This window comes from Lepisma saccharinum, chromosome 7, assembly GCF_977018435.1.
Source record: "Lepisma saccharinum chromosome 7, izLepSacc3.1, whole genome shotgun sequence".
In the NCBI taxonomy this organism is placed as follows: Eukaryota; Metazoa; Arthropoda; class Insecta; order Zygentoma; family Lepismatidae; genus Lepisma; species Lepisma saccharinum.
Window position 1 is genome coordinate 88,326,683 of NC_139235.1, and position 24,679 is coordinate 88,351,361.

Here is a 24,679-nt window from a genome sequence, read left to right on the forward strand (position 1 = left end):
TGAAAGAAGTTGAACACTCACCTTACTTCCTCGGCAAGTAGAGTTGAAGACAGTGACGATACGAGAACAAAAAGTCCTCTCGTTGCGTGACCTCGTTGCGATTTCTTGACGTATTGCAATCCTTAGGAAGTTTGCATACATCTTGTGACAAACTACACCCAGACAGTGGCGGTGAATGGAGGTGGCGGGCGTTGGGACGGTTGCCCCCACTTTTTTTACAATTTTCCCCCGCACTATGCTAAACCTTGTCTACCATGGGAAAGTAAATTGTCCTTGACCCCTTCGAACCCACTCGCCGCCACTGCACCCAGATTATGTTAGTCATTGCCAATAAATACTTTGCAATGTGAAATTTGTACGTTGCATATCTCTCGACCTTATCCTAATGGTCCCCATCTAAGCAGGTAAACGACGACTAACTTATCAAATAAAAATCTCCTTCAAGAGCTTTTATGAAGTAATTGAACTACATAGGAAAATGATGACGTAGACACGATGGCAGTTTGCAGTTGCACAAAATTTAATCCGACTGGTTTAGTCATAGGATAAGTTACAGACAATACCTGACCTATCTTAACACAGGTAATTGTGAATTAATTATAGCATTTGTTGTGGTAAACATTAATCTTATCTGAAGAGATATCTTCATACATCAAGAAGAATATTGTACATAAATACATGTATGTTGATTACAACATATTATTTCATAGTATTCGTTACATAATTAGTAACTATCAGTTCACAAATTCAAAGGGAGTTGTGTAAATTGAAGTTGAAAACTGCAGTCAATCGATGAATTCATAGATCGTTTCTATTTTGATACGAAGATTATGTAACAAAAATCACCAAAGTACCAAACTAAATTTTATAAACTTGAAAGAAATAGATTTTCTCAAATGTACTGAATCGTCACGATAGCCAAGTTATGAGATTATTTTCTAAACATATCAGTTTCAATCTGATGGATTATCAATTCGATTTTCATTTCATTTATTGTATCGATTTTCTTGAGGTACATAATTATTCAGTACTTGATTTGTCATTTTTTTTTCTCTTAAACTTCTGTTCAAATTGCAAATCAAGGCATTCTGACATCTTGCTTGATTCCATTGATTTTTATGAAAATAAAATAAGAAAACTTTGGCACATCGTAGCAATTCCATTTATTAAGGGGTTAGACGTTAAAGAAAGCTCCCAGATTAGCAGGTACAGTGAATGAATGGGTTAAAATTTCTTGATGCGGTCGACACAAATCATAATTTTACATGCCTTATCATCTTATCTAAAATTCTTAGCTGAAAGTTAAAGAAGTGGTGTAAACAACCCTTTGAGAAAGGTTAAGAGTGTATGGTTGTAAATGGATCTGCACAGGGCATACATAACACGTTAAAAAGGTATAGATACACTAAAACGTTCTTCAGAGACAGTGAAAGAGACCCGTACTTCTCAAAAAGTTAAAGCATCGACTAAAAATATCTTCAGTGGTGTAACAATTATTCCTACCAAGTCTCGCGCCTTTATCAAAACATCAATGATTTGGGACTTAGCTGCCGAACTATGATAAAGACACACTTTTTCTTGGTAGTATCCTCCATTTGGAGCCACATTTTATGTGATATCTTTAATTAAAATACATTAAGACTTAAATCGTTTTAAAGCTCATGAATTAGGCTACAACTTTTATTGCAAACAGTAGGAGGGGCGAGGAATTTTGGGATTTTCTACTCCAAATAGTGTTCTAACAACTGATAAAATTCAGCATTTACAGAATTATTCCCGACACTCGACGTCCCCGCCTCCCCTCATTGACTGGGTCATAAATAGCTCCGTAAAATTTTCCATTACGCAGGAAAGTCAAGTAGCAATCAAACGTTCAAAGAAAATAACTTGATTATAACGTGAATTAAGAAATTTGTGCATTCTCTTTCAAGCAATATGTCATGACTCGCTTTTCAATAATCTCTTGGTTCAGTTTAAAGTTTAATTGATTTAAGGAAAACTGGGAAAAGAGGATGATCATGCAAATTCAAATTTGATAACTGCTTTATTACAACACTCCTCGAACTTCACAGATAACATGTCATACTCTAAATACTTTGTCACGAAACTTCCTTATGTTCCCTTTGTCTCTCCGACCAAAATACAATTGACTCCAATTGTTACATGGGCAGCAAAGTAATAAAGAAAAATGAAATGCGGAAAAGGGATATGTAAAATAGACAGAAAAAAGAATAACTTGATCATATCACATTCATAAGACATACCACAAACAGATCTAACCGATGGCGTAGTGGTAACGTCGTCGCATTGTGATCAATGGGTCTCGAGTTCAAGGTGCATAATGGCTCGGATCCCACTTTAAACTATAGGCCCAGTCGCGATTACCCTTTCTGTGCAGAAAAACTCGACATCAAATCCAACATACTATTAAGTATGGGTATTAAAGCGATAAAAAGAAGCAAGAAACTCTCAACATGATTGATTGAATTGAATTAGTGTTTTAAGACCACTTTATGCACAGTAAGGCTAATCAGGACTGGACCTACAGTTTAAAGTGGGATCCGAACCTCTATGTGCCTCCACCGGGTATCGAACCCGGGACTCCTTGATTACAAGGCGACGACGCTACCATTACGCCATCGGGAGGCCCCCTCAACATGATTGATTGGGGGAAAGTCTTACAGTACCGGAGACCTTAAGTTTATTGGCAATAATTAATAAATAAGTATGCGGAATATAAGTTGAAAGCAAGAGTATGGTTCTTCAAGACATTCTTTATTAAGAACATGGAACCATTGCTGAAAAATGGAAACTAAAGTACAAATATAATTGCAAACAAAAAAAAAATAGTAACATTTGAAGAAAAGGGAAAATCGTCGTCCAGTACCAGACAGGCAATGTCAAAGGAGTGGGGGCGCTGCTATTACCCTTAACTTTAAAGTAATGAAAATTTATTCTAAGTTTTCCGGCGGCATAATCCATCTCAATAATCCACGATGGTCGCATGAAATTGAAAATAAAGGATTCCCGGATAACAATATTATATCATTTCCACGGCGGTGCTATTAAAAAGTAGCTGGGGAGGTAAGAGGGGGTGGGGCGACGCAGCCAATATAACAATATCACGTCACGTGCAAAATGTATACGCATGGCAAACTTTGCCCTATGTAGGCCTGAGTCAGTGATGGTATCATAGTGGGACATGAGGGCGGGTGCCCCAGTTCACAGTCAAACGAGTACACGAAAGAGCCAGATCTGGTCCCAAAAGAGCAAAGTTGGCAACACTGACTCGGAGGGAAAAACCAGGCGGAGACTGTACCGCATGTCCTTAATTTAGTTATTTATTTCGAAAAGCAACGAAGTTACAGTTACCACTATTTTGAAACACGCGTGTGTGCATTGCTACATAAGAGCACGCTGCCTCAAAATTCCATTGGTTTGGACCCATCCTTAGATTTTCACATTCTCTCTCTCTCTCTCTCTCACACACACACACACACACACACACACACACACACACACACACACACACACTTTCTCTCGAGTTTTCCTTCTTTTCCTTTCTTTCTCTTTCTATATTTTTCTTTCAAGTTTTCATTCGTCATTTTTCTCTCCCACTCGAATTTTCATTAAGTTTCCCCTCGTGCCTTTAATTCCTCTTTCACTCACACACATTTATTTTTTCATAATTCTCACTATTTCTCTCTACATTGTTCTTTCACTTCTCCCTTTTCTCTCTCTCTCTCTCTCTCTCTCTCTCTCTGCTTGAATTAAAACATTTCTATTTTATTAATATTAACTTATTGCCGACACATGTCGTATAATAAGGTGATTTAACTGATTGTATTGCTTTGTTTTTCGTTATTCAGCGTCACATTTCTGCCACTCTTGGCTTCGCGTCGATGAAGATGATTGACTTTGTTTATTTTACTTCGCTTTTCTGTCACTTTTGGCTAATCGCGATGATAAGGATGAAATTTGTGAAGAGTCACTCGCAAATAACGCTAAAGCCCAGTTCGGAATTCGAACCCAATAACTTAGCACGTTGTGCTAAACACTCCTCCCTGTACTTTTCTTCATAAAATAATACAATTTGTTGCTATGGATGTAAGGTCGTGGAAAAAAAATACTTCCCCTTAGAGCCTTCACACCAGTAATGTTATGGGGGAAGCATTTAATTCCACGACTATACGTACATACGTTTTCATGATACAATTAGCTCGCATCAAAACAGTTATTCCATCTGTTGACAGAATTTGGAAACATTTGCAAAATGCTGATAGCAGTGCCATCTGTGGATTGTTCGCGTACCAGCTGCTGAAATAGACCTCTGTCGTGAAGATTCAACTTTTTCCAAAGGGGGTAGAGTTGTTGAGTTGAGTTGGTGTTTTAAGTCCACTTTATGTACAGTAAGGCTGGACCTACAGTTTAAAGTGGGATCCGAACCACTATGTGCCTCCACCGGGCATCAAAAAAAAAAAAAATGGCGTCAAGTAGAGTTATACGTGCTGCTGTGCTCGTCGGAAAATACTTGTAGATAATTGGAAAAAAAAACTTCTGAAAACCTGCCACACAGACGACAAGAACATCATAAGTATCTCAGGACATAGTGTAGTGATAGACAGATAAAAATTAGGTATAACTTAAGGAGAAATCATAAAAATGCCAGGCTGTTATAATTGTAACAAAGCGAAGTTGAAATAGAAAAACTGCAAAGTGATCTATCAACAAAAAATTAGATCATCAAAATTCTCGAAGCAGACAAATTAGAACTGTTAAACCGGAAAAGATAAGAGAAGATGGAACATGGTAAATGGTCAGAAGCGGTCAAACGAAACATAAACAAGAAGTCCGCGGTACACTTGTCCAACAACAGCTATACCGGCAATCACAGTGTATCAAATACAGTTGTGCATCCAAACCCGTTTGAAGTGCTAAACAATGCAGAAGTTAGCCCCATAACTACTGCATCGGCTCACACATCAAGTGCAAATGCTTTCCCATTGAAACACATCAGCAAAATGAGAAATCGACACAAAACAAGCAAACGTCCTGACACAAATAAATACGACCAAAACACTCTAGTCAATAAAAGATACCTCTTAATGTTGGGAGATAGCCATAGTCGTGGTATTGCTTCTAACTTGGGAGAGAAGTGTAGTGAATACAAGGTATCTGGATTTACCAGTAGCGTACGCAGGATTTCATCAAGGGGGAGGGGGGTTATTTCGAAAACTTTCTACAAATTCACATTACCATTGTTTTATTATACTTTAACTAATAATACTTATAATTAGGGAGACAAATTTATGGTAAATAAAAACTGAGGAGAGCGGTAAATAAAATGTTAGATCAGCGGTATATACCAGCGGTGGAAAAAAAAATTGGCACACGCTTTTTCTTCATGAGAGGAAACAACATACAAAAGAGCTATAAATTGATAAACTACTTCATTTTTATATACTGTACACATGCACAAGTACTTAGCTGTCCAACCATAAAGAAAACCTCAACACAAAATCACTTCATTTCTAAATTGCATATTCGGGGGAAGAAAGGAATGCAGCTTGACAGGGAGCGAAGTTTTCTAACTGAGATTATGTGCATGGGAAATCCCAATTTGCAGCGTTTCCTGATGTGATCGAAGATAAAACGTTCTTCAGCTGCAAGTGGTAGGAAACTTTAGGCAAACGTTTCGTTACAAATCGACAGTTTGCGAGCACAACCTCGATTGCCGGTTTTTGCGTGTTTTCTACTTAATTTGATGATATTTCACGGTTATTTCGCGAAAAAGCGTTCATTTCGTAGAAAAGCACACATTTCGCATTACTTGGCGAATAAAACTCATGCATATTTCATCATTGGGGGTGTAGTTACGTGCGGAACGTTCAAAATTGCATCTTTTTTTCACATTTCGCTATTTCGCGCATCGCGAAAATTCAATGTCCCTACTTATAAATAATTAATTAGTTTAATTACTACTAATAATACTACTAATGCAGCTGCTGTTACTACTTATATCACTACTATTATTAAGTAGTAGAGATCTACATAAATATATTTATGAAAGCAATATAATATTTGTTTCTTTGTTACGAAATAATTGTCTAGTCAACGGTTATTTGTATATGATAGGTGAGACATTTCAAGTGTGAAGAAAATCCATAAAAACAAGCAAATATATTAAATTTATTGAAATAATCAAAATATGAAACTCATTCAAGGAGCCGCGGTGGTCTAGTCTGACAACCTCGTGGGATATCTGGGTTCGATTCCAGGAATTGGTTGGAATTTATCCAGCCTTGTCTCCGAATACAGCCTAATATCAATGGGTACCTGAGAACAATCATGGGAGATAAAGGCTGCAGGAGCATGGTGCTGATCACATCACCTGCAAAGTGGCCTAGATCGAGAATGTGTGGGTCCCACCACACCACCACACCACTACGTGTGCCTTCATGGCATGGTGCTATATGCCAGGGAAAAATTTACATTTATGGAACTCACCCGGGATGAAGCGCGAGAATACATGTTGCTAAATTCCACTGAGTCTATGTTTTCGCTCAAAAGTACGTTTATAGATATTCCAACACATTTATCACTTCTAGGTGATTCACAAAGCACTTCTTCAACATTATTTAATGATGTGGATGTAGACTCAGCATCACTTGAGAGTTCACAAGGGGATGTGAAATCAGTACCAGGAAGAACGTTTGCAATAAGGTCGGCACACTGCGACGAAGCAAGGAATTTTCACAATTCTCGCGAGAGTCGCTGCGCGACTTTTTGCAAAAAAATTGAAAAATTTAACTTTAGGGCTGCTTAGATTGTGTTTGGAATGTTATGTTTTTCTCCATGCTGCATGGAAATAATAATTCAAATTATTATTATGAGTAGTATACTATTATTATTATTATTATTATTATTATTACTGTCGCAGATCTTTGACTATAATAAATTAGCCATTTTTATTTTTTCTACAGCCTTTTCCATAATATTTCTAAAGCTCAATGGGGGGGTTAAAGCCGGAAACCTCCCCCTTGCGTACGCCACTGAGATTTACTAAACCTGGTGCCGAAGTTGTTAAACCATTACCTTACATGTGAAAGGACTATGGAAAAAACGACCATGTGATCATAGTGGGTGGATCCAATGATCCAATGATATATCAAGAAATGAAGGAAAACTGGTAATCTCAGTACTTAAAAACTGCCTTGAAACAACAAAACATACCAACGTCGTCATTACTGCCATTCCACACAGATACGACCTAATACCTGGGCCTCCCGATGGCGCAGTGGTAGCGTCGTGGCCTGGTAATCAAGGGGTTCCGGGTTCGATACATAGTGGTTCGGATCCTACTTTAAACTGTAGGTCCAGTCCCGATTAGCCTTACTGTGCATAAAGTGAACTTAAAACACCAAATCAAACCAAACGACCTAATACCAACTTCCTGTGTAAATTTAGAAATTAACAGTGTGAACTCTAAATTTTACAAAGTGTGTAAATCCTCTCCCACAGCAAGAATGCTAAGTGTTAGTGAAATTGGAAGAGATTGCCACACAAAGCATGGCCAACATCTGAACGGAAAAGGAAAAACAGTTCTGTGTGATAATCTCTATGCACTACTTACCAATACACCACCCTCGCAGAAAACAGTGTACTGTCTTAAGGAAAAACCGTTAAGTGTGAAGTGCAGTATGGTACTAACCTCGTAACTCCAAACAAAAATAATGCTACGGTAGAAGGTGAAGAAGAAAAAATTAGTGTCAGTGCCACAGACAGGCCTTTGAAAAGGACTATAAAAAACAATCAAACTAAGGGACTCTTTTTTATGTTTTTGATTGATTGATTGATTGATTGATTTGATTGATTTAGTTTATTTTACTTCGCGTTTTGTGCCTCTTGGCTAATTTGCGAAGATGGGGATGAGTGATGAAATGATGAAATTGATGAATGGACATTCACAAACAACCAAGCCCGACCGGGATTCGAGCCCGGGACCCTTGGCGTCGCAGCGCGATGTGCTATCCACTCCGCTACAGGGTCGGGCGCTCTTTTTTTATGGTAAGTGAAAGTAAAAAAAATGAGCAAAAATAAAACTTCCTTAAAAATTATGTATAACAATGTTCAATCCATTACCAACAAATTAGATCAGATAATAATATCTCTAGAGGAATTACAACCAGATGTATTTACTGTAACCGAATATGGACTCAATGAAGTACAAACAGAATTCTGTAGGTTAAAGGGGTACAAATTGATATCATTCTTTACAAGAAAAGAGTTCAAAAGTGGTGGTATAGGCATATTCATTAAAGAAAAACTAATTGGATGGAAACAAATACACTGGTTAGAATCACTATGCACCGAAAAGGTCTTTGAAGTAGCCGGTATGGAAATTGATATGGGAAATTCATCTGTGAAGATAATGACCCTATACCGTTCTCCAAATACTGACTTACGACTCTCTTATCAAAAGCAAGAAATCATGTTGACAAAAATAACAAGATCAAATTGCAAAATCATTATCCTGGGAGATATTAACATTGACCTCCTCAAGAGCAATAATAAAAACACAGAATACATTGATCTCCTTAGGTCCTATGGACTCTCACAGATAATCACAGATCCACCTAGAATAACATGTAACTCCGAAAGTCTAATACATCATGTTATCACCAATCTCCCCTCTGACACAATACAGGCAGAAGTGATACACAACTTAATATCTGATCACACAGCACAAATTGTTGAAGTTAGTATAATCAAACCACATTACAACGCAAAAAAAACAACCTATACGAATAGAAAGCCGAAACATGGGGGGAAGACAACGTAAACTATTTGTTACACCCGTTAGGTAAAGAAAATTGGGCTCTAGTATTTCAAGAAAGTGAAACCAGCCCGACCCTGTGGCCGAGTGGTTAGCACATCGCGCTGCGACGCCAAGGGTCCCGGGTTCGAATCCCGGTCGGGCTTGGTTGTTTGTGAATGTCCATTCATCAATTTCATCATTTCATCACTCATCCCCATCTCCGCAAATTAGCCAAGATGCACAAAACGCGAAGTAAAATAAACTAAATCAATCAAATCCATCAAAGAAAGTGAAACCGAAAACATATGGGAGAAGTTCATGACCATACTAACGTACTTCATAAATCTTGCATGCCCCTTAAAAATAAGGCATGTTCAACCAAACAAAAAAACAAAAACTTGGGTCACAAATAAAATGATACACAAAAAGAATGACCTCAAAGATATTTATGACAAAATGCACATAACTAAGGAAAACAAACTTTGTGAGTCATATAGAATAAAGAAAAAATAATATAAAAAACTAATAAGATACGAAAAATCCAAACACCTCAAAGATAATATCAGAAATAATAGTAATACATCAAAGACAATTTAGAATATCATAAATGAGCAAAGAGGCAAAAAACCCAATAAACGTAATGAAAATACCACATTATTTGAAAATGAAGTAGAAATAACTAACCCTAAACACATTGCAGATACATTCAATAAGTATTTCTCAAACTCCTATGTAAACTGTCCCATTGACCCCAAAAGTGCCCAAACAACTAAAATTGAATCAAATACTATACTGAGCTCCATTTATTTAGATGAAATAACCTTAAATGAACTAGATACTACAATAATAAATTTAAATAGTAAGAAATCAGCAGGTTCAGATGGTTGGTCAAATCATCTAATTAAAAAAATGTTCTCAATACATTACATTACCACTACAGTATGCTATAAATGCCTCTATCAATAGTGGAATTTTCCAAAAAACTACTGAAGAAAAGTATAATAAACCAATACTCAAAAAAGGAATGGAGTCAGAAATAAAAAAACTATAGACCAATAACAATCACATCATCTTTCTCAAAACTGTTAGAGAAAATCATTTGTAATAAAATATACGAATTCTGTGCCAAATATAACATAATTAGTCCACTACAACATGGTTTCCAAAAGGGTAAATCGACATGTACAGCTACTTCTCAATTTATTGAGATAATTATAGATGCATTAGAAGATAATGAGATACCCTGTGCTATTTTCCTGGATCTGTCCAAAGCCTTTGACTGCTTAGACCACTCTATGCTCATGCAAAAAATATACAATCTTGGCATTAGAGGAAATACATACAAACTGATAAAATCTTTTCTCACGGATAGACCACAGTGCACCCAGATACTACATACTGAAAACTCCGTGGTTCACAAAATTATATCTCACACTGAATATGCAAAAACAGGAGTCCCTCAAGCCTCCATACTAGGCCCGCTACTGTTCATACTATATACCAACGACTTACCCGCCCCAGACAATACAAATATTTTAACATACGCAGATGACACAATCATAACATGCAGTGCAAATACACAAGAACAATTAGAAAGACAAACCTACATATCAGTAAATATAATCTCAGCACTTAAATTCATATAACTTGAATGTAAAATATCAAAAAACAATGTATATGGCTTTCAATCCTGGAAATAAACCCAATTTTGATAATATAAACTTACAAATAGATGATAATCAAATCAATTATGAAAATCCAGTTAAATTTTTAGGTTTAGTTATTGATGACAAATTAAGATGGACATATCATATTGACCACGTATGCAAAAAAGTAGGGAAAAACTTATATCTCCTGAAACTCCTAACACAATATCATGTGTCTGAAATAAACACAAATCTATACTATGGACTTGCATATCCATACCTAGAATATTGCATAATAGCATGGGGAGTAGCTGCGCAGGAATACACTCAAAGATTGCTTACTCTACAGAAAAGATCAATACGGTATATGTTCAAAATTCCAATTAGAAACTCATGTAGAGAATTATTTAGACAAAATAAAATTATGACCATATATTCCCTATATATTTACAAAGTAATTGAATATGTTCTAAGACACCGTAAATTAGATAAGAATTCGACCGTTCATCAGCACAACACACACCAGAAAGAGAACTTCCACATGCAAGCACACAGACTTGCTCTTTCAGACAAATCAGCTCATGTTGCAGGAATAAAATACCATAACAAACTTCCCACGCGCATCAAACAAATCACAGAAACTCACAAGAAACTGAAAGCAATTAAACAGTATTTAACAGATATACCTCTACATAATCTCAATGAATTTCAATAGTTACCGTAAACTGGATTAGTAAATTGAAGCATTTAAATTATTTTGATATTGTATGTCTCCTATATTTGGATTTTCTCTTTTACAAGTTTAGTATGTGACACTTATAACTGTTTATGTTTAACCCATATGATTTTTTGTATTTTTGTGTTTGCATTTTGTTCTTTTCATTGCATCCCTACTCTATTTGTAATATTTAGTATTGTATGACGTTTTCCACACCCGTGGATATGGGTCTACGGAAATAAAGAAATGATTATTATTATCCTGTCATGTGTAACCAGAGCCGTAGAAAGAAATCCCTTCACCTAGGACGAAAATATAATTTTGGGACCAATGTTTAAAGAATGAGGATAACACTCGGCACCAGGCTTGGACCAAAAAGTACATGATTATGAAAATAACTTTTGATAGAATTCTCAGTTATTTTATTCAGTTTGTTTGTGTTTTGTCCACCCTGTCTCTACTCAAGACAAAACAAAAAAGATTTGTCCTTTCAAGTCGTTTCCAAAATCACTTAAAATTTATTTCCAACATAAAACTTTGATATAAAAATGTTTACCATAGGTGTAGACATTTTGGGGCCAAAGAAATTTTTGTGTGCCAAAATGCGAATGAGTAAAGCAAATTTTCTCTCCCAGACAGAGCATTTTTTTTGTACATTTTCTTTTATGTTGCCAGCATTAACATCAACGATATTTATAAAATTATTTTTCTTAATGATTGTAGACATATTACTTGAATTCGGTGTCGTTGTTACGAAAGCATTACTTACCATTAAATAATTTTTCCTTTGGGTTAAGGTTGCCACATTCGTATAATCTCCTTTGCCAATACAAGAGACAATGAACGGGTAGGTAGGTAATTACCAGCTTTTATAGACTTAAACACAACAGTGGTATATTTTATATACTTTAATACACAATATATATCACATTAAATAATTTAAGTACAAACTTTCACAAGACATAAAAAAAACAAAAACAAGTGTATATAGAGTACGGGACGTCCTGCAAATACGGGACTACTTTGGATGCAGCAAAATGTGAAAACCGTTGTTCTCTTACAAACAAGTGGTCAAAACCCAATCAGTTCTCTTCTGCTGGGAGACGTCATTAGTCTCCTGAAGCCCCGACTTCCTGCAGCTTGGTTTGCGAGTTGCAGATCCTTCTGTCGAGAAAGTGCGAGAGGGAGTCCATGGAGAGGTGGCGGATGGTGAAGAAGTAGATGACCTCCAGCAGGGTGAGGATGCTGCCCCCGAGAAAGAAGCAAAGTAACCCTCCGCAAAAAGCTATAAAAAGAAAAAGAGGTTTGATTGTAACAGTATACCAGGCACGTATACTTCTGTGTTTCAAGTGTTTCATATTTAATAATAACCATTTTTATTATTACTATTTGTATTATTAATAATAATACGGTTCCGCGGAGCCAAATGGCTAGAGCTCTCGCCTTTGGAGTGTGTGGTTCCGGGCTCGATCTCCCCCAAAATACACTGAGCAGCCAATGAAAACTCTTGTGGCAGACCTTGGCTCTCAGAGGGCTATTGCGCCATGGAGCGTAGGTTTCGTGTTCCTTAGTTTATTTATTTATTTAGTAAAAGTTTAAGAAATTGAGAAGAAGTAATAGAAAAAGAGATAGGGAGAATATGGTATAGGAAGAAGGAAAGGCATAAGGAAAGAAGAAGGAGAGAAAGACAGAGAGAGAGAGAGAGAGAGAAACAGGCATGGAGAAAGGTGAAAGAAAGATAGAAAGAGAGATAAAAGGAGAACAAAAGGAGGGAGAGATAATGAAAGAAGCAGAGGAAAAAAGGTAGATAAAGAGAGAGAGAGAGAGAGAGAGAGAGAGAGAGAGAGATATGTATCAACAAAGCAAGAGAAAGAGAGAGAGAGAGATGTATCAACAAAGCAAGAGAGAGAGAGAGAGAGAAAGAGAGAGAGAGATGTATCAAGAAGGCAAAAGAGATACATACAGAGAGAAAGAGAGAGATATCAACAAAGCAAAAAAGAGAGAGAGAGAGAGAGAGATGTATCAACAAAGCAATAGAGAGAGAGAGAGAGAGAGAGAGAGAGATGTATCAACAAAGCAAAAGAGAGAGAGAGAGAGATGTATCAACAATGCAAAAGAGAGAGAGAGAGAGAGAATAAAACAAAAAGGTGAAGGAAGATAAAGAAATGAAGAAAGGTATATGCTTGAAGAGAAAATGAGACATACAAAGATGAAAAGACTGAGAGAGGGGGAGGGGGAAGAGAGGAAAGGAAATGACAGATTCCGTCCATTAATGAAATTCTCTGAGAACACCAGTGTAATTAACACAACTAGCACCAGACCTTAGGAGTGAAATAACGTATCTTGAAATTTCTACCAGCTTTCTGCATTTTACAAGCAAGTTGGAAACAAGCTAAAATAGCAAAATTTGGATAGACGAATATATTAAAACCGAACAGAATTTAGTGAAGTTCAACTTTAACAAAATAATACATAGAATATTGTCTCCCAAGAAAAACAAAACTCTCCATCATGCTAAAGCTCGAACAAACCGTTCATGTCAATCATAATGCAAGTCATAATATTTGGACAACATACCTAAAAATTCAGCCCAGTCGTACATCTGTGTCTTCTGCTGCACAGGGATAGAAAGATCCTTGAGGTAGACCTCCAGTTTTCCTGACCTAGAAAATAGAAATAGATTATTATTAACTGGTTTAGGTTAGGTTGAGTTTCTTACTGTTTTTTTTTTTACTTTTTTTTCAAAAATTGTTTTTTCAAAACCGTTTATTGTCATCTTTCATACGATATAATGGTCATATTTTTATGAATCGATAAATTAGTCACCTTCCATAATTGGCTATATCCTTTGTGTGCAGGGCGTCAATGGAAATTTCTGTGTGGTACTGTATCTCCTTGCACGTGCCAGGACAATCATCCAGGCTGTAGATCTTGTCGTTGAGTCCTGGAATACAAAAAGCAGGAATCTTGATATTTCGTCGAAGTACGTTACTTATTTAAATGAGCTGCTTGCGTGCGCGAAATGATAAAAAATAATCGCGTTTTCGCTCAACGTCAAATTGCGAAATTGTTAGCAAGGTTGAAGTACCAATCAGAAACAGAAATGGGAACAGAACACAGTGGTGCAAACTTCAGATACTTTTTGGGGAGAAGGGTAGTGACCGGTAAATTGTCCATTCCCAACCTCTGCTCTCTGTATTATGCGCACATATCCTTTAAGACAGTGGTTCTCAAACGTTTTTCTCATTGTACCATTTAGTTGTAACTAGAAGTCTTATGTACCCCTTACATAGGTTTTCTCGGAATAGTGGGTTTAGGAGATTTTTTTGTCTGCCTGATTGGTGGGGCGTTTTTTATATTTTCGAGGCGTGTATCTGCAATAGAGGAAAATGACATTCGGACTGTATGTCGTAACATGGTAAATAAATAAACATTAGAATCCTACGTTTATTATTTTATTGGGTGTTCCTATGATTACAATCTTTATGATTAGTTAAAAAAAATAAAAATGTGAAACACATGTATGCTGGGAAGTACATAAAAAAATTATATTTTCATATATTTTCCCCAGAGTTGTTGAGAAAAGAGTAAAGAACAAAAATAAGTTTGTTAACAAGCACAATTTTGGAGTTTTTATTGTAAATGCTCAGAGTTTCTACTGCATAGCTTGACACAGTTGCTTGATGTCTGGTTGTGCACTTGAAACTTTCAAGTGGAGATTCGGCTCCAAAAATATTGGAATTGGAATTGAGTTAAAATTTCTGGGTGCGTCGGCACTTAAGGCCATTTCGCACCCTTCTATGGCCCCAAAAACATGAAACAGAGATAAGAGTACCCGTGACAAATTAAACCTAATGTTCCTGTTGAGTTTTAAAGCTATGAAGTCTGAAACAATGAAGTTTGCTCTACACACCTGCAGCAAAAAAATGTTGTATTGTGGGTATTCTCGGCATTTCTCTTCCGAGCTGATCGCGTACCCCCTTCAAGTCGTTCACGTACCCCTGGGGGTACGCGTACCTCAGTTTGAGAAGCACTACTTTAAGATATTCAACATTTTAAAGACAATGCGACATAGGTTTAAGAAATGTCTCACCTTCAAACAGTTCCCTTCGGCAATCCCATTCATTGGTTCCACAGTAAGGAACATTCTTCGGACCTAGAAAAGATAAATCTTTCAGTATGACTTTATTTATTTATTTGAACACAATTAGTGTTTTACACTTTCTGCTTAGAGTTGGTAAGTTCACATGATTTAGTGACAATAAATATTTTTGATGTACAAAACAAAATATTATTATAATTAGGATTAGAAATTCTTTATTCGAAGGCGAAGTTCAGCCTGTGGCTGCTTTACCACTTAACCCCCAAGACTTGTACAATCAATCAAACAAAAATACAACACTATTATAATATAAGTATTCCATTTCATTCATATCTACTAAATATTTCGGTAACTAACAATATAAAACCGATAAAGACAATTTCACTCATTCTCTGGTTCAAGTCTGCTCATGTATTTGGTTTCGTCCTTTTGAAAAACAAATCAGAAGTCATGTCAAGGACGTAAAAGTCATAAGCCACAGTTCAATTAAAACTAGTTGTAAGTAGTGAAAAGTAGTGTTCTTTGAATGCTTCGGTGAAACTAGTTTCAACGAAATCGTATAGTTAAATCTAGTTTATACTACTGAAACTAGGATAAAATAAGGTTCATAGTTAAAACTACTTTTAACTAACATTAGTTAAATCACACCACAGAATACTTAGCTGAAGCATTTGACTTAAAACACCACTACTATATGTATTATTTTACCCCTCCTAGTAAAAGCTACCATTTAAAGAGACTTATTGAATGTAGTGCTTAGCGTTATTGAGATGCTGTAACAAGCCATTGTCCTTGAAAAGTAGCTGTGGATATCCTACATTTTGGACAGATTGCTGTCATTAAGCCATTTAAATTTTGTAGCGTTCTGATTAATAATGTCCACTTTAGACGGAACCATTTTGCGTAGGATTTTTGCTAGCATAAAGACTTCCAAAAATCTTATGGCATATTTTATATGAGACAGTACTTTACACGGAAGCATTTCCTGTAATATTCCCGTTAGCACTTGCGATTGCTATGCGAAGCGTGCAGAGAACGCGAGATAATATAAACAGCACGAAAGGCATACGAGATAACACAGTGCCCAGTGTTAGCAAATGAAACAACTAATTTATTCTTCCGTGCGTGTAATGTAAACGCTATGAAGTATATATTTAAGCACTGCCGTTGATTTGTACCTAATACCTTTTTATACGAAACGTTATTCCCCTCGGTTAATTAGTTATCGGCTTTTAAAAATGTGAAGTGATAGCGGCCGCCATTACAACTGCACTCGTGACCTAGAGGTCGCTTCTGATTGGTTATGCTACGGAAAATATGACCGATTCTATCCTTGACAAATGCCATAAGATTTTTCACATTACACGGTAGCATTTTGGTCATGGCATAAATGTTAAGAAGAATGCTAAGGAAAATGATTCCGTCTCTTTCTCTCTCTCTCTCTCTCTCTCTGCAACATTCTCTCTTAACAGAGAGTAATCATCACCCACAAATATACTCACGAGCAACATGGACTCCGACACAACCGCATTTCTTGGCGGACAACTCCTCGAAGCGTTCCATCTCGCAGTTGATCCAGTTGTAAGGCTTGAAAAACTCCAGTTTCTTTTCCCCTGGAAAGACGCAGCCCCTTTTCTCAATCGGGCAACTCCTCAGGTTCTCACTAGTAGTCGCCACTGTCGGGGAGACAGAAATCCTCACTGTCTTGTACTCCGGGACATCGAACGAGTCCTTCAGCATATTTGGTAGATCCGCAGGAAAGTGCACCGACACCAGTGGATTATGAACATGGTGATTAGCAGCCTTTGGAGGGTATTGCTTCTGTAACTTGAAGTAGCAATAGTGGCGATTGGATGCCAAAACTGGGAGGGGGGAGCAAGGACAGTTTACTTTCACTTGGTATAGAAACCTTAGCATTAAGAAGCCATGGGGCATGATTCAAAAATTAAGAAAATTCAAAATTATTTTGTGAATGTTGCTTTTTCTCGTAATACAAGGTTATGCAAGTCTTATTTTAAATATGGTATTTATTGATATTTAAGATACAAGCCCTTGGGTTGTGTGTATCCCATAATATTGTTATAAACACTCTGTCTTAAACCAATACCTCATTGATCATACATTTAGAAACTTTTATAAACAGAAACATTTAGTGTCTGTTGAAAATTGAAATGGCCCATGCTTATATACATTTAAAGGTTAAACTTTGTGCCCCCCAATCAAAACGTTCCTCCGCCACTGCAGACAAACATATATACACATAGAGAAGAGGTTTGGGATACTTCAGATCAGGGGGGCTCATTCCTCCAAGGCCTATGGCGCACTCCCCCACAAAAGGTAGAACATTCGGCCGTGTCCCCCTCCTTTATGCCCAATTATTTACTCAAATTATTTTGGTCAGACAAAATTTGCGGGAAATATAATACAGACATATTTAAGCAATATATGTTTACTTTAGGTACTGTGGTTCACTTTTCATGTTTGCTAACATAAAACGTACAAAACTGCTGAGGCTCACTGCCATGTTAGTGTACTGAACCTTATTCTTAGCAGTTTGTCTGCTTGACTAACCTTGTATTAATGAGTGCCGGACGCCCCCTCCCCCATCCATCTAAACCGATTCTAAAGGCATGAGAGGTGGTGTTTCATTTCAACAACATCGCCGCGATCACCCACAGACAGGTAGAAAAACTGTACAAAATAACCATAACTAAAAATCAATAACAAGTCAATGGAAGAAACGATCCCCCATTTTTGTGTTAAGATATATAGAATTGGTATAAAAATTTGTCCCCCCAAAAATTCCCATCACGCACGGCCATCATGAAACCCCTCTGTGGGCACCCCTGCTTCAAATTGATTCAAGTAATTTCAGAAAGCGTGTCATTTCTTTTCACCACCGTCAATTGAAGACTAAAATTGGTAAACGCTGCAAGTGCCACAATAATTCAGACGCCGTTTTCCACGTTAAACTGTGAAATGTGCCATGCTTTATAATGTGGTAAACGTGAAAAGTGGCTGGTAGCCCTCTAAGTAGTTGAAAGGGCGTGTAAAGAGGTCACTAGTGTGCACGTTCTTACGGGCTGATGTGCGGAACACTTTCGCTTTTGGCACTTACAACGTTTACCACTTTCAGTCCTCAATTCTAAAATCGAAGACATGCTTTGCCATTACTCTAGATATGAAAGAGTCTTCAACTGCAACGCCTACTTTATATCCGCCTTGATCAGGTTTCAGTATCGGCCTTATGGCGTCGTGTTCCAATATGTGCATCGAGAGTCCTCCGATCAACATCTTGGTGTCGGTTCTCCTTGGATAAGTGGTCTCATGTAGAGCTGCAATTCAAACAAATAAGAATGAAATTAATTAAGGAGACCGTATAGTCACAGGCAATAAAAGTCGGAACGTAGATCCTGAAGTACTCGCTCCCGGGAAGGGTGTCATGCATGGTTGTTATAGGTCCGGGAACCCATAAATTCTAATGGGTTCTATTGGGTTCCGGTGCAGGACCGGAAACATTTTTCTCGCACAATTTAAATTCGGTCCAAGTTGTTTATTGTTTCATTGAAAAAAATGTTCCTGGAACGAATTTAAATTGATCCGGAAAAAATGTTCCTGGACCGAATTTAAATTGAGCCTGAAAATAGGTTCCTGGACCGAATTGAAATACTTTACAGATAAAAAGGTTCTTTAGGGTCCAGAACATATTTACGCTTGCTGATTTTCTCTCCTGGACCGGAATTTAATTTATTTAAAATTCCTGGCCCTTCCTTGTGGCATGTGTGTTGCATAACTCTACATCGGTGATAGAGGTTGCCGATGAAAACTTGCTATTAAAATCCACTTATTACCGTAGAGTTATGCAACACACATAACGCCCTGCTGGGAAGCGAGTGTTTCAGGATTGTGGTGTCCCATTTTTATTGGCGGTGAGTGTACATACGTGTTCGTACAGCAGAAAAATAAATCAGGAACAATTGTATCAGAGCTCTTACTTCAACTGACAATTTTTGTGTGATTATTTTTTTAGGGGAAGACAATCTTCCTTTAAAGATTTCCCTTCATATTTACTTAATTATAAAATCAGTAGCAATTTGAATCAGTACCTAATTAGATTCGAAATTTTTAATTCTCTCTTATGCGTACATAGTATCGCACTATCTTAAATGAAAGGTTTCTTCATTGCCAGAACTGAAATTTATAGTTATTTGAATTTTTTTCAGTCTGTGGCGATCAGATAGCAATTATTATTAATTAATAACAATTAATTTTCTTTAAAATTTGATACACCATAATCGCAGATATAACGACAATGATTTTCATGTAGAACCATGTGTATGTGTTTTATATTTGTGTATGTACAGAGATAGACACTTCTGAATTATCGTATTACAGTAAAATCTCGTTAATCCGCACCCCGATAAAGCAGACTTAGCTTAATCCGGACAGGAAAAAAAAGCAGAATGCAAGTTTTGAAATGTGTCTAGAAGTCAACAATTGCATTTGTCATATTGCATATTCCTATAATATGGGAATCGCGTATGAACGTACTGCATTGTATGCACCGTATTGCTTTACATTTTACTGTACTGTATAGTGTAATTAGGCCTATGCCCTTTGAATACACCATAATGAACGTGTTTTGTTGCTATAAACGGAGTTTTAATGCACTTTCTACTGTTCTTTTAGGTTATTTCAGTTAATCCGGACTTTCGTTAAACCGGTCAACTTATCCACCCCCATTAGTCCGGATTAACGAGGTTTTACTGTACTTTTAATGGGATAGTTACAACCCAGAAGTGTCCGTGACTGTACACACATGCAGAGTACAGTTTCTAATAGTGGCGGCGATTGGGTTCCAAAACCGGGGGGGTAAGGTTTCAAAACTGAGGGGGGGACAAAGACAGTATATTTCCCTTTGTATATAAGGTTTAGCAAATGCTCCCCTTGCCTCCACCTAATCGCCGCCACTGGAACTTTCTATAAATGTGAGAGCTACACTTACAAAAGTCAGTCGTATAACCGTGATCTGGAGACCAATTTTCCACTTTCGGCAACTGATCTTCCAATGCAATAATCACGATCCCGCTAGAAAATAAATAATGAGGTAAATTTCTTGAAAAACTGGTTTTGAATAAAACAGGGTAGCCCAAAAGTCAGTTTCCTCTGAGAGAACATATACAGCTTGACCAAGGTAAGAACATACCTATGGCGCTGTCTAAGTGTGATTAAGAGTTCCACCGCGCAAACGGTGTTAAGCGTTAACGTTATCTGTGTAGGGCTGCTGAATTATCCTTCACATAGTATCATAATTTTGTTCTCTCCTAGGGGAAACGGACTTTTGAGCCACCCTGTATGTACCTAGATTAACGTGGTTATAACTGTCTATGGATTAGTACGATAGTTAGATGAACAAATTAAAGTAATATTTTAAATATTTCTACAAAATGTACCCCAGTGGCAGTCATTTGTAAAACTTTCATCCTAAACAATATTTTCTAACCTACGTACAGTCACAGGCACTGCTGGCTTGTAATGATTCCATTGAAAGTCAATGTATTTATTACAACCCAGAAGTGTCCGTGACTCTACATGCTACGCCCCTTGTGGGTACGTACTTAAATGTTAATTACCACGGATACAGATATCTTAATCTCAGGGGATAGGTTCTTTATTTGAGAATTCCAAATAAGAAAGCGTTTTATAGCCAAGAGGATATAGTTAAATGCGGATCTATATTCTGAGAACTATACAAAATACAGAGAAAATATATATCTATGTATAATCGAAAAGGCCTCTTCTTTTTTTATTATCAAAAAGGCTTCTTCTTCTTTTAATATGGAAAAGGCTTCTTCTTCATTTATTATCAAAAGGGCTTCTTCCTTTTTTAATATGGAAAAGGCTTCTTCTTCTTTGATTATCGTAAGGCTTCTTCTTCTTCGATAATCGAGAAGGCTTCTTCTTCTTTTTATATGAAAAAAGGCTTCTTCTTCTTTTTAATTATTATCTTTCTTTTTTAAAGCGTAATCTTATTTATGCGCTCGCTTTCCCCGCTTCTTTGGCAAACAATACAAGCTATACTTGTAGAAAAGGTAGGGTCGACTAAACTGACAATAGCGCCACCTCCTATTTAACGACCAAAGGGGAATAACCAGGATCGCTAATAACAAGCGCTACCAATGGCCCAGTGCGACTAATAAAGAGCGCAACCGAAAAGTGCTTCGGGGCGTCTAATTTGACAACAGCGCCACCGGGGACAAACAACCAAAACACTGACGATGTTCTCCTCGTCAGGAAAATAAAAAGAGATAGATTTCTGAATTCGTTCGCTTACTTAATAACTTTTCTAAACGTTTCATATGCGGCCATATTCTTAATTATTTTAATTTACTATATACAACATTCTATTTATTTCTTTTATAGTATTTGAACTCTTCTTTTATATATTTCTCAATTTACTATAATATATATAATCCCTCTTCTCCGCTCCAAGTTTTTATAATTTCCTTTGCTCCTATTTATATAGCGTGCTGCCATCTCTCGTCGATTCCGAGAAACCATTTCTTCCTTGCATTTCTCGTTGTGTCGTCGGAACTGACACGTGACAAAATAGTCCATCGATTAGCGTAACGTGTTATGAAGCCAGGGTTCCTTCCTCTGTCTAAACATTCACAAAACAGCAACACACATATTCTTAACTGATTTGGTTTATTTTACTTCGATTTTATGCCACTTTCGGCTAATCGCGAAGGTGAGGATGAGTGATGATATGATGAAATTGATGAAGGGACACTCACAAATAAAACACATGCCCAGCCTGGATTTCAATCCCCTAGTGTCGTATCGCGATATGTTAACAGCTCTGCCACTGATTTCAGGCCACACACTTCTCAGAAAACTATAGGAATTTCCTCCCAAGAGCAAAGATCTACTACATGATAATTTGTTTGCCGCCACAGCACTCAACGACGCCAGCGATCCCGGGTTCGAATCCCGGCCTGTGCATGGGTGTTCTTTCTGAGTGTTCCTTCATCAATTTCATCACATCATCACTCATCCTCGCCTTTGCGATTAGATTATAGAAATTCTTATTATGAAGAAACTAATTAAATTAAGGTGCTTTTTAAGAGCATATTTTGGCATATTTGGCCATTTTTGTGTGATATAGCATATATTGATCGATTTTCGGTCACATTCAGCAAATTTTCGCTTTTTCAAAAAATACACAGTCATTTTCGAAGTGGATTCGTTCTTACTCCCATGTTTACTCAAGTTTTTTTTCTTGACTGCAGCAAAATATTTTTCACTTTTATTTGAAAATTTAGAGAAAGTATTTATTGTGCATTGGAACTTAGGGCCCATAAAATGAACTAAAAATAGTATGTATGTGAAAATATCTCAGCATTCAGATATTCATGTTTGAAATAGTCCAGTTATAAGGGAATACTTTTCAAATTATAGTGCATATTTTGTAAAATTTTAGAACATATTTTATTTTGCATATTTTGGTGATATTTAGATCATAAAAATCATAGCCCTAGTCATTAAACTCTGAGCGTGATACTAATAATGAAGCACATGAAAGGAATATTTGAAGAGCAAAATTGTTTCCTCTTGTGACACACACACTATATGTGTGTGTGTGTGTGTGTGTAAATCATTTTTGTTCAGTTTCTATATTTCTTTTTAATCGTTTATCTTGCACAACTTTTTTATTTCAAGTATTACGATGACCACTTCGTCACTAAGTTTCCTACATAGATATTTAACACTAATATTAAGCCAAAATAAGAGAACGTTATTTAGTGCACCTATTTGCTTCTACTTTTGTGATATATTTTGCCTCACGCTAATTTTAACCACCCTACACCCCCCCTCCAACTCTCACACACTCTTACATCCAAACCTTTTGCCCCGACTTCTAGATGCAAGGTACTTTCTATCCTCTTTCAGAATTCACCAATAGCAGCGGATATCACACACATACACAAGTAAAATATTATGTGTCAATCTTGACCACCCCAAAATTTATTCGAAGTCAGTGCTACTAATCCAGTAAGATATGTCATTTCTTAACTAACCTGTTGTTCCTGAACATATCACTTCCATGGATGATGTTGAAGGAACGACAAATTCCATAATCTGTCAGAACAGGCTTGGTCCAATTTTCCGACTGACTCTCTCTGAATATATCCTGATTAACGTTAGCAGAAAATCCAGGCTCCAGTGGTTCAACATTGTGCAGGAATTGAACCTATGTGGAACGATGTATTTAAGAAATAACTGTGTGATTCTTGTAAAATTAAACGCAAATCTATAATCCCTAAAAGATTCATACAGGGTGCCCCAAAATTATATACACTTTTTTAGAGCCTGTAACTCACCATTATGAGGAAAGGAAATTTAACCTAAAGTGATACTGTAAGCGCGAACACGTACGTAGTGTAAATGAAGAAACAGTTGCGCACAAACTTCAGGGACGCAGAGATCGAGGCTCAGTTTTATTGCTACTTTTTAAAATAATTTTGCTAGTATAGTCCGATTACTTTCAAAACATCTCCAGCTTCCTGTGCGAGTCCAGCAAGCGAGCCTACCAAAAGTGTAGAGCGTGAGCGGGAGAGTTAGCGATAGGTGCTGGTACAGCGCCTTGAATAACGTAGTGTGGAAAACGACCCAAGAAACTGGTTTCCCGAGACGATGACAAGTAGATGGCAGTGCGATCGACCCAGGTGCTAATTTTGTTATGAAAGTAATGCGGCTTAGTTAGTTTTTCGAATATATTGTGTAGATTTGTTTCTCTAGAAAGGCGGTAAGTGAATTGACGGAAACAGTTATATTTGTGGAGTGATTTGCAGTCACGAAATGGCATTAATTTGGAAAGAAAAGTAAAATAAAATTAATAAATAAATAGCATGCGTAACACAAGAAGAAACATCGCAATGTGATTCCGGACGTCAGGTCTTGGACTGTGTATTAGAGTTTATTTTTCTATGTTATTAGAATATAAATAGTATCCTGAGAGATATTTCATACCGAGGCGACAAACCACAAATGTCGCTTGAAAGCAAGTAGTCGGAAATCAATGCAGCCTTTCGAACTGTAGGGACAAAAGCTCTGACTGCACAGTTTCCTCAAGGAGATTTTACACCAAAGCGACACGCGACAAACGATACGAGGATTTCACACCAAAGCGACACGGGTCATTCGGTCCAAGGCAACTTTCATACCGAAGTGACACATGTTGCTTGGAAACGAGCCAATCAAGAGCAGCATTTCACATCGTAGCGGCATGACGGGAAGCACAGGCCAGCGTTCGGTTGGTGAAATCCTCAAGCGATAAGTGTCGCGTGCCGCTTCTCGCTTTGGTGCGCAATCTCACTAAAGCAAGACACTCA

General features: G+C 37.1%; 1 protein-coding gene across 3 annotated transcripts in view; it reads right to left on the minus strand.

Annotated features, from left to right (window-relative positions):
- Nucleotides 1-12,210: 12,210 nt before the first annotated feature.
- The window catches only part of LOC145990330 (pickpocket protein 28-like), a 104,412-nt gene continuing 91,943 nt past the window's right edge, over nucleotides 12,211-24,679 (minus strand). For all 3 annotated transcript variants that reach the window (XM_083126021.1, XM_083126022.1, XM_083126023.1), the window contains exons 6-13: nucleotides 23,366-23,538; nucleotides 20,290-20,372; nucleotides 18,493-18,619; nucleotides 16,787-17,055; nucleotides 15,276-15,338; nucleotides 14,009-14,126; nucleotides 13,760-13,845; nucleotides 12,211-12,467 (exon numbers count right to left, since the gene is read on the minus strand). In XM_083126021.1, coding sequence (XP_082982147.1) covers nucleotides 12,292-12,467; nucleotides 13,760-13,845; nucleotides 14,009-14,126; nucleotides 15,276-15,338; nucleotides 16,787-17,055; nucleotides 18,493-18,619; nucleotides 20,290-20,372; nucleotides 23,366-23,538 — 1,095 coding nt within the window. In that variant the 3' untranslated portion in view covers nucleotides 12,211-12,291. The remainder of the gene's footprint in view (nucleotides 12,468-13,759; nucleotides 13,846-14,008; nucleotides 14,127-15,275; nucleotides 15,339-16,786; nucleotides 17,056-18,492; nucleotides 18,620-20,289; nucleotides 20,373-23,365; nucleotides 23,539-24,679) is intronic.